The sequence below is a fragment of the Aquila chrysaetos genome, chromosome 21 (genome assembly GCF_900496995.4).
Source record: "Aquila chrysaetos chrysaetos chromosome 21, bAquChr1.4, whole genome shotgun sequence".
Taxonomy (NCBI): Eukaryota; Metazoa; Chordata; class Aves; order Accipitriformes; family Accipitridae; genus Aquila; species Aquila chrysaetos.
Window position 1 is genome coordinate 9,723,762 of NC_044024.1, and position 13,815 is coordinate 9,737,576.

General features: G+C 49.4%; 1 protein-coding gene across 11 annotated transcripts in view; it reads left to right on the forward strand.

The window, feature by feature from the left end:
- Positions 1-338: 338 nt before the first annotated feature.
- MBNL3 (muscleblind like splicing regulator 3) overlaps positions 339-13,815 on the forward strand; it is a 97,648-nt gene continuing 84,171 nt past the window's right edge. For 5 of the 11 annotated variants that reach the window (XR_003920835.2, XR_003920836.2, XM_029996596.2 and 2 more), the window contains exon 1: positions 339-446. Coding sequence is in view for 1 of the 11 variants with exons in the window: in XM_041118888.1 (XP_040974822.1) it covers positions 1,780-1,806 (27 nt within the window). In the remaining 10 variants the exon portion in view is untranslated. Of the gene's footprint in view, positions 447-571; positions 701-1,005; positions 1,807-11,658; positions 12,937-13,815 lie in introns of those variants that run through there. The other 6 variants (XM_029996585.2, XM_041118889.1, XM_041118891.1 and 3 more) reach the window with 5 other exon arrangements.

A 13,815-nucleotide genomic window follows, 5' to 3' on the forward strand; every position in this document is an offset into this window, starting at 1 on the left:
GGGAAGAGGGGCTGGGCCCGGCTCCCCCCCGCCGGTGCGCCGGCCGGTGCCCGTGTCACGCCGCTGCAGGCGGCGGGCGGCAGCGGCAACCCCTCAGCTGCGGGAGAAGGTGTCCGGGAGCCCGGAGGGGCAACGCCGATCGGGAGACCCTCCCGCGGGGCCCGGGAGCGCCGCCGCCCGGGTGGGCCGCCGCTCGCCCCGCACCGGCGCCGGGTCGGGCCGGGCCTGCTCGGCGCGGCGCGGCGCGGCCGGCCGGTTGCCATGGCAGCAGCCAGGCGGCGCGGCGGCGCGCGCGGCCGGCGGGGCGCGGCGCGGCGCGGCCCCGGAGCGTACCATGTGCGCCCGGCGGCGGGAGGCGGCGGAGGGGCCACGACGGCGGCGGCTGCTGCTGCTGCCCTGCTAGCTCCGCCACGGCGGGCCCGGCGACCAGGAGCCGCTGCGTCAATGTAACGGCGGCGGCGGGGCGGGTGGGGGGCAGGGGTGGGGTGGGCGCCGCCGCTGAGTGGCATTTCCACGCCGCGCGTGGCCGCCCGCCGCGGGGAAGGGGGGGAAGGGGGGGGGGGCGGAGGGCGGGCGGGAGGCGTTAAAATGGCGGCGCGCAGCCGGCCCCCGCGCTAAACCGGCCCCCGTGGCTCGCCCCGTGCCGCCGCGCGTGGCACGGTGCGGCCGCCCGCTGCCTGCTAGCGCCGCCGCCGCTGAGGTAAGGCCGGGCCCGGGCGCGGGGGGACGGCCGCCCTCCGCCGAGCCGCGGGGCGCCCGGGGTCGGGTCTGACGCGCTCCGGTGTGGTGGTGGTGATGGCGGGGGGGGGGGGGGGGTTGGAGAGCATGTCTGTGGCGGCGGCGGGGGCTCGTCCCGCGGCCGGGGCTCGGCGGCCGCTGGCGGTTGTCCCGGGAGCGGCGGCGGGCTGGCCCGGGGGTGCCGGCGCGGCTCCTTGGCGGCGCATCGCTCCTTTGTCTGCCGGCGGCGGGCAGGCTGGCCGGCCGGCCGGCCGCGGCCCCGCTCCGCCGGCGGCGGCGGCGGGAGCGTCTGCGGAGGGCGGCTGGCGCGTCGCGGTGCGTTGCTAGGGTGTCGTTTCGTTCTTAAAAAAAAAGAAAAAAAATTAAAAAAACCCGCACCAAAACTAATTTTTGCAGCCGAAAGTGTTCCAGGCGCTGTCTTACCCGCGAACGTCTCGTAGCGTAGTGAAATGCCTGCTCAGAGCAGGGTGGAAGCGGACTTTTACTTCTGAAAAAGCAGCACAAACTATCTGGAGGACTCCCCTACCGCTACAGCAATGAGAGAGGGGCCTGAGGGGAGGGGGGATTTTTTTTTTCCTTTTTCTTTTTTTTTTTTTTTTTATTGGATTCGTATGAAGACATGCGCATTTGTTCATTCTTGCCACCGCACTGGAGTCTGCCTAGAAACAAAGAACACAGCCTGGCGAAGTTGATGCTGGCTCTGAAAGTGTCTGTTTTTTTTTTTTTTTTCCTCATTTACTTGTGCCATAGTTAAAAGCCTCGAGATAGTTCCTTAAATTATTTCCATGTGCCTGCTCATGGACCCCCCCCCCCCCCCCGCCGCGCCTTTGCCCCCCTCGACCCCACCAGGCCAGGTCTACGCATTTCAGAAAGTGCAGCCATGATAGATAGAGCAACTTCTCCCATTTTCACCCAGCCCCGTGGTATGACAGTTCGCAGTAGGTGTGCCTTCCGACGGGGAGCCACCCCCTTGCTGAATCATCGTGGAGCGATGGCCGGACAGCTTGTCCGCTTGGGGAACAAAATATTCCCCTGTAGAGCATGAGGCAGTGGCGAGGCGAGACGCAAGTAAGAGACCTGTTAGCATTCGGCTCAGATGCGGGTGAACGGTTGCAGGGAGAAAACCTTTCCCTTTCATGGCAGCGGGAGCTGCGGATGCGGTTTTGAGCTAAAAGGCAAGACTGAGCTAAAAGGCAAGACGTGCGATGCAGTAAGGAACGTCCACTGCCTTTGAGGTAGTGAAACTCCGAGGGCCTGATCCTGCAGCTCTTGCTTCTCTGAAAACTCCTTTCTTGCACGGATAGGCTCTGTGCAAGATCAACACCTGGCTCGGGGAGCGACATGCAAATTTGTGGTATTGTGCAGTGGTGGTTATTAGCAGTAATTCTGTAACGTGTTTGCACAGACAACCGTGTGAGCAGTAGTGTTGTGTTGGTGCTATTTGCCTGAAACTAGTTTGTTCTGCACTGGTAAAAGTTGTCGCCTTTGTTACTGCAAGGAAATAATGACTTTACCTTTTGGGGGCTTGGGGTGCGTGTGTGTCAGATGCTGAAGTGTTGCTAGGTATTCCTGCCTTTATTCAAAGGATGCCAAAAGTATCCTTTTGAGGATACTCCTTTGGAGTGAGAGGTGGGATGAGCAATTTTGAGTTGGGATGTATCAGGCAAGACTAAATTGCAGCAGTTGTTGGACATGTAATGTGATCCTGTAATTAGAGCGAGGTAATAGTCTATACCATGTTGAAACTATCGAGTGTCTTGAGTTGGAGCAGTCTGAATTAAGCTAGTTCTTCTGGGATTATGCAGAAGCAGAAGTAATGCAGTTAAAGTTTCCATACAGCAGCTTCCATGAGGTTGCAGAGATGTTTTCCCCCTGTGGGTCCTCCTTGCGGGTATTTTGCTTTTAAGGTAGTACGTGGAGGCTGCAATGGTGCTGCTCTCAGGTTGGAGAAATGCCTTACGTGGCACAGTCCTGCTCCTTGGAGCTTTATTTACTAATGAAGGTCCAAATCATGTATCTCAGCCCTGGGGCGGGGGAAGCTCCTGAAGGAAGGACTGAAAAGGTTCAGCTTTGGGCAGAACTGAAGGATCTAAAGGACTCTCTAATTTGGTCTTAAAACTTCCCTGCCCCCACCATTCTCTATACCCCCAAAAAGATTTGTGTTAGCAAGTGGTCTGGTGGAGAGCCTGCAAGCTGTGGTCTTTCCAGTGCTCCTGCCAATGGGGCAGGATCCTCGAGGGGCTCTCGAGTGGCTCTGGTTTGCTGTAGGGTTGTACTAGTGTGGAGCTGTGGGGGTACAGTCATGCACAGGCAGAGCTGGGAGGCTGTGCAGAGTTACGGTGTGTGGGCACCAGCCCTTCTCACGGATGCTAATTTCCCTTGGGTGTGCGTGTGTGTATATATATATATAGACATGGTACATATTTAAATGAAGTCATTTTAAAGTAGTCATGGCCCAGAAAAGTTTGAGAGCTATTTCAGTGTTTGAGTGTTTCTCTTTGAAAGACAATGGACTGTGCAGAAGCTTCTAGGTATTATGGGATGCGCTTATAGCAGGAGAAGGTGCAGTCTGCTCTCGGGCGTAGTCAGCCTTCCCAGAAGCAGCGGAGTTTTACGTATGCACCTGGTTCAGCCTGTATACAGCTGTATGTCTGTTGCAGGTCTGGTGCTATCCTCCAGGTGGTTTGGGATATACTGGCAGGGGCCCAAAGTAGACCTGGTGGTCAGTGAGGAAACAAGCCCCTCTGTGCTGCTCAGCCTCATCTGGCCAGGTCTGGAGAAGTCAGGGTGTCACCACCGTGGGGGAGTGAGGGATCCTCATGGAGAAAGAGCAAGCAGATCTGGGGCTGCCATTCCTCCCTCCCAGTGCTGGCCCATGTGCCGCAGGAAGGTTACTGACAAGTAGGGATGCTGGGTAGTTGTCCTTCTGAGGTGTTGGGTTGTTGCATCCACATAGAGGATTTTCTGATGGGTTTTGTGCCCAGTTCCACTTCACAAGCAGTAGTCGCCTGCTCTGCCGCCTCCTTCTCTGTTGGAGAATGGCTGGCATGAGGCTTAAATCTTATTCTTAGATTTTTACAGACCTAGAAGTTTTCTCCTGGGCTTGCCCCATCTTAGCAAGATGAATACACTGACCTTAGAGTTTTGCACTTGGACTGCCACAAGAAGTGAGGTTTTGAGAGGCTGTTCTGCACGTTTAAGGGAATCTCAAAGTGGGACTTAAAAACTTGTGACTGCAGAGGAGGGGAGGTTGACTTTCTTACCTTTTGCAGTGTAGCTTGCAAATCAGTTTTGAAGCTGGTGCTGTGGTGGAAAAAGTGGTCCTGCTTCCAGCCCTTTCCTCCAGTCTCTTAATTCTTGTGGATTAAGAATAACCTTGCAGAACAACAAGAAAAAAGTGATGCTCGTTTTAGCCATCGCTGTTTCCTTGGTTCACTTCTCCATGTGGCCGCAGAAACTGTTGTGTTGGCACAAGGACCTGGGGTGCACAGGCAGGACTGCTGCTTTTATTAGCAGCACTGGCTTATGCCGAGTTAAACTGATGGCAAAACTGCATTGCTAGTGTCTTGCAAATGGGTCTTTCTTCATGCACAATTCAAACCACAGCTCTTCTAGTCACTAGTGCCTGCAGCTTAGTCAGGAGCCTGAAAGCAAATGAAGATTTTCTTTGTGGCTAATGCAGGCACAGGTGATGATGATGAATCTGCAGTCAGGATTTGGTGACTGATGCCTGTAGCAGGACACCCCTGCCGTGCCGGTCGTGAGAGCTTGGCTTTGGCAGTGGAGCAAACCATTGTGTGACTCAGACGTGTTGGGAAAGAGTACGCAGCCTTCATAGGAGCAGGCTTTTCTGACCATGAACATACTAGAAGTCATGTGTGGAAACTAAAATGAGTACTAGAAACACGAGGCGGCTCATTGAGAGGAAGGCTGTGCGCTGAAAAGCGGAGTTTGCTTAGATCTCGGTTTCCAAAGGTAGTCATAGGAGCTGCAGCTCTCTTCCTGTGCTCTGAAAACAAGAGTGCAAACATCCAACCAAAGGAGAACTGCTATCGCAGACAGACATAGCATCCTGCATTTGGGTTACCCAGGTCCAGTCTCCAAGCACCCAGCAGGAAAAATGTGAGAAAAAATTGTTTGCAACATGATAGGAACGGTTGGGGAGTGATCACAGCCTGCAGGCAGGGGGGAAAGGATGTCTTTATTGAACAGTGTGTGTTTGCTCTTAAAATCCCTTAAAAGCTCTGAAGCTCAAGCTTGCTTGATTTGCTGTGTTTGCTATTTCAGTGAGAAGTTTCAGTTCAGTGTGGACAAGTTGATGCAGGAGTTGTTCCCTTTTAGGTGATAGGGAACCAGTTACCCATGTGTAATGCATTGGTTTGCTTGTTGGACTGAGTTTTTTGTGAGTTTCTTTTTAAATGGTGTAGTCCAGACCTCTGGGCAGTGCATGCATCCTTCTCTAGGGCAATGCTCAGGTCCTAATTTGTCATATGATTTAAGCACAGATTTGTCTTTCTTGCTGAAGCACAGTCTTTAAGCCGGAGCATTTGTTATAAGATAACATTTTGTAATTCTCTGTTCACCTTTAATGCGGCATCACAGGTACCCCAGACTTAGTACATGTGTCTGCTCCTGGAATGGAGTTCCTCACTGTGCCCCTTAAGTATAGAAACAGTATAAATTGATCCTTTTAGTTTGTTTTCTCTAGGTTCCTGTGTGTGTGCAAATTGCTGACCCTGGTTTACCTGAGTTTGTGCTTGCGATGCTTTTGCAGTTGGGCACCTCTTGCCTGCTAAGCTGTGGCAGTGTGTGTTGTTCTTTTAAAAGGTGTGTATCCTCCCCTTTTTCCATGCCATCTTCCAGGAAGGATTGTCTACCCAGAGCGATGTTATCTTCCCCCATTTTAAATGGTGTCAGCAGATACTTATTTTTTCCCTTCTCCCGTTCCAGTGCTAAGTACCCACCATGGGAATGAGTCGTCTTGTATTACTCACATGGAGCAAATCTGTGGCTTGGCCTCCAAATTATATGGCCCTGTTCAGCAAGGGTGAGGTCCTCTAGAGCCCAAGTAAAGGTGCCAGGACCTCTTTGCCTGCGTTTTTTGGGTTTTTTGGTTTTTTGTTTGTTTGTTTGTTTGGTTTTTTGTAAAAGCACATAGGCTGATAGCGAGCTGAAGAACCAGTGGCCTTCAGAGCTGGGTATTTTATGTCTGAGGGCTTCTGAATGCATAAAATCAGAGAGAATGTGTCTGTGTAATCCGATCTGCTCTTGAAAGCCTTGCGGAGGGCTGCACGCTGCAGACATAAGCTGTGTCAATAAGAACTCTATTCACCCTCGGAAAACAGCCTCGTGATCAGGTTTGACTGGCAGGCTTCCTAAGGGAGGGCCTTTTTTTGAGAAAGAGCTCTGATTTTTTGGCGGCACTTCTGACTGCCTTTTCGGACTCCCACTTATTGTTCTTTCCTTGGTGTGATAAACTTGGATTTATTTTTTTTTTCTGCTGGGAGGTTGCTGGGGCAGAGGGAGGATTTCATGCAGCGTGATAACAGGGACGCAGGGGGAGTTTTCTTCCTCGCAGTGCAACCCCTCTGCCAAAGCAGCATTTAGGAGCACGAAGGTGATGAATTTAAAAGAATATGAGGTAGGACTGGAGGTCGCTGCCTGCCGGAGAGCATACTCATGGGCACGCGTGGGGTACTGTCTTGCAAAACAGTGGCACAAAATACCTGTCGTTGTAAAAGTCTTAGATGGTAATGCACAAAATATGTGGTTGTGCATGTTTATGTGCTTTTTTCACTCAGTTCTGCAGATGTCTGTATTACCCAGAAGTGTTGTTGGGTGAAATTCTGCTTTCAGTAATGCTGGCATAAATCTGCTGCGAAGGCAGTGTTGTACTAATGACTGTAATTTGCTGGTTGCTATTATTTTAAAAAAAAATTCACACGAGTCAAAAATCCTATTCTGCTTTATGAAGTATTCTACACGTGGCATGTAATCTTTTAAAATCTTGTAGGAAAAATCTGCTTGAGCTAGTAAAAATGATGCTTATAAGATTTTCTGAAAGCAGAGTTTTAATCAAAATATCAGGTTCTGAGCTGCTGTTTAGTGTATAGTGTTTGTGTAAATGGCATTTTCTGTTGCATTATATGTGTCATATTCAGTATTTGTTCTGCTGAGGTCTTAAAGCCATTCTCTTTGGCATTGAGTTACCAGTTTTGACAAAAGAGATGCTGGACTGTCAGTTATGCATGTTTCTTTTTTCTTGCAGGTCCCTTGGTCTATCTGTCACTTTTTTCTAAAGCTCCAGCTCCTTACTCAAGTGATGATTTGAAAATTAGCTCATCTGTGTGTCTTTCTGGGTTATACCTGTAGCTGCAAATGAGTGCTTGAAAACATAATTAGGATGTAATATGCACAAGCTCAAAAAAAAAAAAAAAAAGAAAAAAGAAAAAACCCGACAAAAAACAAAGTAATGCAAAGCTATTATTTAAAAGAAATGCAATTATGTTTTGAGCCAATTGAGGCTTGACTTAATTTCTCAGGGTTTTCTGGTGATGATGCAGTGAAACCAAAATTAACTCCTGAAATATGCCTGTCCTTAGTCAGGAATTCGGCTGGAGAAAATCGAGAGCGCCACCGAAAGTAGGGGAATTCCCTCACAGGGGAGCCTGGCCCTGTGCAGTTTGCAAATGGGTGCAGCATTTGGGGTTATTCCTGCTGTCTCCATTTCCCTGGCTCTCCCCAGCTAATTCATCTTTGATAAAGGCTGGATCTTGCCTGCGAGAGCTTTAATAACAAACTCTGACTGGTTTAGGTGGGATTGGCCCCCGGGCAAATGGCCTGCAGACCCGGGCGGCTGCAGACGGGCGAGTGTGGGCAGGAAACGCTGGTTTCTCTGCTGCTGCTGCTGCTCGGAAGGCGGGGAGGCCGCAGCTGGGTAATGTGTTTTTACTTCCTGTTCCCAATCTGTTTGGGTCAAAAGTAGCGGTGTTTTTCCATATTAAGATGTTTGGCTTCATTCTGCAAGGCAGCAAGAAATTTCACACTGTGCACAACGTGTTTCTTATATTGCAGAGACTCTTTATTGCTGCCTTTGACTTTTAATTTGGATGGTGAAACCTTTATTACTACCTTTTTTGTTGCATAAACCTGCTTTTCAAGGAAAACAGAAAGTTGTTGGGGGTTTGGTTTTTTTTTTTCTTTCTTTCTGTTTTGGAAAGAGCCTTTGAAATAGCTTGCAGGTCTGTAGCTGAGGAGAGGGAGGGAGCCAGCAGGTCTGGCTGCTATGGCTGGCTCCTCAGCAGGCCCATGGGGACACGGGGAGGCCTCAGCCTGCTTCTCTGCTCCTTGGTCACGAGGGGATAACGCTGCCAGAGTTAACTGGGATGCTGGGACTTAATTCATTAATGTTTGTGAAGCATTTGGTGATCTTTTGGTGAAAGGTCCTGGGACTGCGGAGGGGTGATTGTACTGTGAAGGGCTGTAATGCCAGGAGGGATGCATGTGGGTTGATGGACCGGTCGTTAAAGCGGTCCTAAAGGCTGGAATGGTGAGCTGCCAAACATCCCTGGCTTGCTGATGGGGAAACCTGCCCTGTAAAGGAAAACTGGCTCCTGCAAAAGAGCATCACCTGCTCTGAGCCATGGCTGGCTGCCGGGCTGCTGCTGGGAGTTGTCCTCCAAAGCGCTGGGTTAGTCCTCAGCATGCAAAGTGTTACCACAGGCCATAAGATACAAAACTGATGGAGAAGAGAGGATTTGGCTCTTCCCTGGATGGGCTAGGCAGAAAAAGGGTGTCAGGTTTCTCTTCCCAAAATCTGGTAAAAACTCTTTGTTAATGCTGTTTGCTCTTCTTAAGCTGCTCAGTTGTAGGATCTCCTACCCTGTCTACAGCCAGCAAGTCAGGATGGATAGATCTCTTTATAGCCATACCAGGTATCCATGGGATCCTTTTAAATACAGTCTGAATGTTTTTAAATAAATGGTAATGAGCACTGCTGGCCCAGGGGGCTTGTGTTGCATCTTCAGCTACCTTTCAGTAAAGTTGTTTTTGAGGTACAAAAAAGAAACAGTAGCATGGAGCCATCAATAGGGTTACAGGTTGTCTGTCCTTTGTTCTCTGAAGCCTCCAGATGCTGGCATTGTATCTGACCAAGGAAGCCAGAGCACAGAGATGTCTTGTGAAGTGCCTCCGTGCCCTCGGACACAACGCCCAGGTTTTGGCACTGGCATCTCCACCTTGCCTTTGCACTCGACTCCTAGATCCACAGCTAAATGCCTCCATCCTAGGTCCTCAGCTTGTTCCTCAGACCAAGTCCACCACCCATGAATTTTGCTTGACTAATTACTCAGTGTGACAACCACGGTGCCCTTCGTTGAGCATAGCCTTGGTAACGAGCTAATGTTGGCTCTGCCCGGAGCGCCCAGGCGTGGTCTGGCTAATACAGCGGCACCTTTCACGTGGTGCTTGAGGAGGCTATGCTACAGGTCATGTAAATGGGGCCGACCAGAGTGGGCTGCTCTCCTGCAGGAGGAACAGCAAGCCCCTTCCCTCCTGCATATCTGCAGTGAGGTGACACCTCCCGTGCTGCTTCTGGATGCAACCAGCCTCTTCCACCTTGCTCAGAAGTGCAGGCAGGTTGTCCTCACCCTTCCCCTGCCCGCTCTGTGCACCCCCTTGGACCAGTGTGCCCAGGGCAGCTGGCTTGGGTGGCTCTTGCCTGGTACTGACCTCCTTCGCTATTATTTTCAGGGTCTCCAGAGCAGTTGGTTGAATAGCTGTGATCCATGTTTCTTCTGAGAATGAGGAGATGAGTAGGGCATGCCTGGCGGATTCCGCGTGAGGTTATATCAGCCTTCCTGAAGGGAGAGACCTGCTGGGTTGAGGATTTACAGCTCTGGTGACTGTGTTGTAATATGACGCATTCAGTAGCTGATGATCAGATACCAAGGTTGGAATGAGGATGCTGCTGCTGAAAGGCAAATTCATTCTGTGTCCTGTGTTAGGTGGAAGGTTAGCCTTCTGACAAGACCCTGAGATCCATTCATAAGGTACAGGGAAGTTTCTGGTGTGTCTAACAACGGATTTATTTATTTTCTGTATAGTGCCACCATCTTGTTCCTCTAGAGATATCAGGATTTGTAAATTCAGCGCAGCTGTAGAGTGTGTCCTAGATGCCCTTAGTTGGGCAATTACACCATTTTGCATGCCAGCTTACATGAGAAACAGTTTCTCCTCCAGGTCTTGGAGCACGTCCACCTGCTCAGCCAACCTGGGGAATGCAGTACCTGGCGACTTCTGGAGGGGAAGAGCATTTGGTTGCACAATGCTGCGGGATTCATCCCTATCACAGGGCCTGCATCCAGTTCCACCTGTGTGTTTGTAATGTATATGACTTTCAGCGCACAGAAGGAGAGAAGAAAACTTGTGGGGAATGTACATATTTGGGGGAATTGTGGAAGCCTCTTGAGAGAGGGGCATTGCTGAGGCAGAGCCATTGGCTGCTCAAGCTCCTGGGTTGTGCCAAGTGCCCTTAGCCTCCATGGGTGCCATGAGGAGCTGAGCCTGCCATTTCATGCCCTTCAAATGGGCTTTGGCACTGAAAGATGCACTCTCTTTCCTCCCTGCTGCTGTCCTCATTCCTCTGCCTTGTGCTCGGTCTCATGAATCCTTGTCCTGGCCGAGGGAGAGGGCAGGAACAAGGCCTGGGCCCTGTGGGAGGGCAGAGCTGCCCTGGCTGATGCAGCCTATACTTGGGTCAGCTGGAAATGGTGGTGGAGCTGCAGTAGAGCATCTGCATGGGTGGGGCTGAGCTGGTCACTGATGGCCTTTTGCAAGGTGCTGCGTTTTTGGGGTTTTTGTTTCCTTTTTGGTTTTTTTTCAATAAAACTTTAACTATTATAGTTGCATACTGATTAATAAGAGTAATGCTTAATACAGCCATTGTGTAAGGCTGTGAGCTAAGGCAGGTGCCTTTTACCAGCAGTAACTCCCTTTTTGATACAAAAGGACCAGACAGTTGAGTTGGACTGATCCTGTGCAGGGGGAATTCACAAACTACGTTTCAGATAACTGCCAGCTGATTCCGGCTCTGTAGGCTTTGGGTTGTGTTGGCTTGCCTTCCCGATGTGCAGACCAGGAGAACAAATGGGGAGGGCTGGAGCTCGGGGCTGCAGCCGCAGCCCAGTAAAGCACTCCAGATTTGGGGCTGACAGGCAGGAATTTGCAGTTTGTTTGCTGTGGAGTTCCCTTTCTTTCAGTAAAATGTAGATGCAAATGTGTGAGAAGTTCAGCAGCAAACAGGTAGCTGGTGATTTGCTTGACTGACGGCTTTCTTCTAAGTGTTCTTGGATACTTGTTTGTCAATAGGATGTTTGGGGAGAGGGATCCTACAGTTGAACTGGAACTTTTAAGTTTCAAAAGGAGTTTTTCTTCCTGAGAGTAAATCTGTGGCTGACTTTGCTGCTATTACTATGCTCCATCTTCAGTTTGCTGGTGCTGGCTTTAAAAATATTTAGGTTTTTTTAGGGGTAGAGCAGAGCACTGTCTTCAGTTTGAGTGTGAACGTTGGCGAGGAGCAACCTGAATTTAAAATCGGATTTTGGTCACCAGTGGCAGATGGGTTTTGCTGGTCCCCTTTGCCTGCAATGTGTGCTGATGCTGCGGCGTGGTCAGGCTGGAGAGTGCTGTCAGCTCCCTCTCCCTGGCAAGAGCCCTGGGCTGAGCATCACTCACTCCTTCTGCAGGAGTAACACTGCTGCTGCGTGGGTGAGACTTTCCCCTTGCCTGTTGATAGGCTAAAAAAGCCATTAGGACTGCAGAACTTGTTCACAGAGTTATGCAGCAGTTACCTTAAAAAAAAAAAAAAAAAAAAAAAAAAAGGAAGATAGGATGCTTGTTAAATTAACACTACAAATTTTTTTTTTTTTTTAAGACGCCTAGTACAACAAAACTGCTGAGGGGGAGAAGTCCATTATGGTGATTATAGTCCAAATATAACATCTTTGTGATAGGCAGAAAGTGAAGCTGACTACAAATGGGAGTGATACTGGGAAGAAGGTAAAAAACTTAATATTCTGAATGATAGAAGAGTGAATTTAAATTCATTTAATGTCAGTAATCTTTGTATTATTAGCCATAATCTGCTTCTGAGAAGCACACAGGCTTGACTTTTTTTTTCCCTCTCCATATAACTGCATTAATAAGAACAGAGTGTTTCTCCTGACCTCTGCCTGTAGACTATGAGCTCCCAAGAGCACAAATTTTTCTTCTTACTTTTGGACAGCATCTGCAGGTAGGGAAAGCTGCCACAAATAAATAGCAGTGCTAGAAGCGTGTTACTGCAGTTCCAGATCACTTAGCAAGGGTCTGATCCTGTGTGATGGTTACGGGAGGATGGAATTAGGGCTGGAGTCTGATATTGGGTGCATGGGTATTTTTAGGATGGTCTTAAACCTGTATGTTGCTGAAGTGGTTCTCAGCAGGGTGAACTTGGGAGGAAGCCTGCTAGCTGGGAGAGCGAGGGGGGCGGTGCAGGCTGCTGTATTTTTGGATGTACATCTTCCTGGGGGGGTGTACTGGAGGAGAGATTCAAATGCAACAGTATTGATGTACTTGGTGCAGTAATGTTAGCCGGATTGTGGAGACAAAGAGGTGAGACTGGCTTTAGGATTGTTGTTTGAGCCTTTAATGTGGGGAGAGAGTGGCAAGGCACAGCAACAGCATCCAACACCTTCAGGTGGGAGGTTATCGCGATTGACTTCGTGCATCTCCCTGTTCTGAGGGAGAGAGCTGGTGCACGGAAGTTTGCTTAGGTTTCTGCGAGAACGTGATGTTGCTCATCCTGGAGATTCAGGCAACCGAAACGAGAGAAAGAGAATTAAAGCATGAGATCTGCTTGCTCGTGACCTGAATCCCCTAATCACAGCCTCGCGTAAGTGAAGGTCTTAGGCTGGGTTGAGTAGAGGGCATCTCCACACAAGAAAATGTGCATCTGCCTTCCGCCTTCCAGAATTAGAGCTTACTCGTGATGAAATGTAGTTGTAAGGGCCTCAAACCCTGCCTTAAACTGGACCTGCTGTGTGTGACATTGCTTCCCCTGTGGCAGGCACGTAGTAGGTGCCTCGGTGAAGATAGGTGTGTGCTACCTGAGCTCCCCATCCCCAGGACAGCTCCTCTGGGTGCCAGAAGCATATCCTGGTGAGTCCGTGCCTTCTGGAACTGGTCCTTAATTTGATGGACTTAGATTAGAGCTTTAGTTGTATTTAATTTAAGCTTTGTGCTGTTACTTTCTGTTCTTTAATCTGGGAAGTAACATTGAGGCAGTTCATGCAACAGTGTGGCTACTTTCACTGACCCTGTAATTTGTGTTTGACCATGGATGTTTCTGGTAGGGTGCCCCGCTAACGCCAAGCCAGTGGTAATCCCATGCTTTCAGCTTTGTGTTGGGTTTATTCCAGGTTGTAAGACTGCAGCCAGCAATGTAAGGGTAGCTGTTTATTCAAGTAGATGGCTAAACTGAAAAATCAATTTAAAAAGAAAAAAAAAGGAATTTATTCTACGTTGGGTGGCTTCAGCAAAAAACCCTGAAAAAATTGTCAGCACATTTTTGGCATGGAGGTGAAGGGAAGAGCATTTTTTTGGTGGAAAGATACATAGTTTGTTTATTAGATGAGAGGTAGAGACGTTTCAGCTGAGGGGTGGAGGAAAAAAGAAAAGGAAAAACAAGGGGGGAAGAACCCTAATGCTCCTTGCCTTTTGTAAAGAAATGCTTCAGTTTTTCTTTTGAAGCAGTCTGGAAATTCAGGTTAGTCACTGTAAAACTGAATAAATAATTTCTCTGAAAAGCACTGCCTAGCTTGTACTCGTAGCAGATAGAAAGACAGATTAAAATATTTCATAAAAGGACTTTAAAAGCATCTTTGGCTCAAATCCATGGTATTGTAAACTGAGGGAGCATCTCTGATTTTTCTGTTACCTGAGGATCTGGCTTTTATCTTGTTTTTAATCTCTTTTCCTCTCCCTGCCCTCTGTCTCCCGTGATATGAAAGGTGCATCTGTATGGAGGATTTCTTGCAG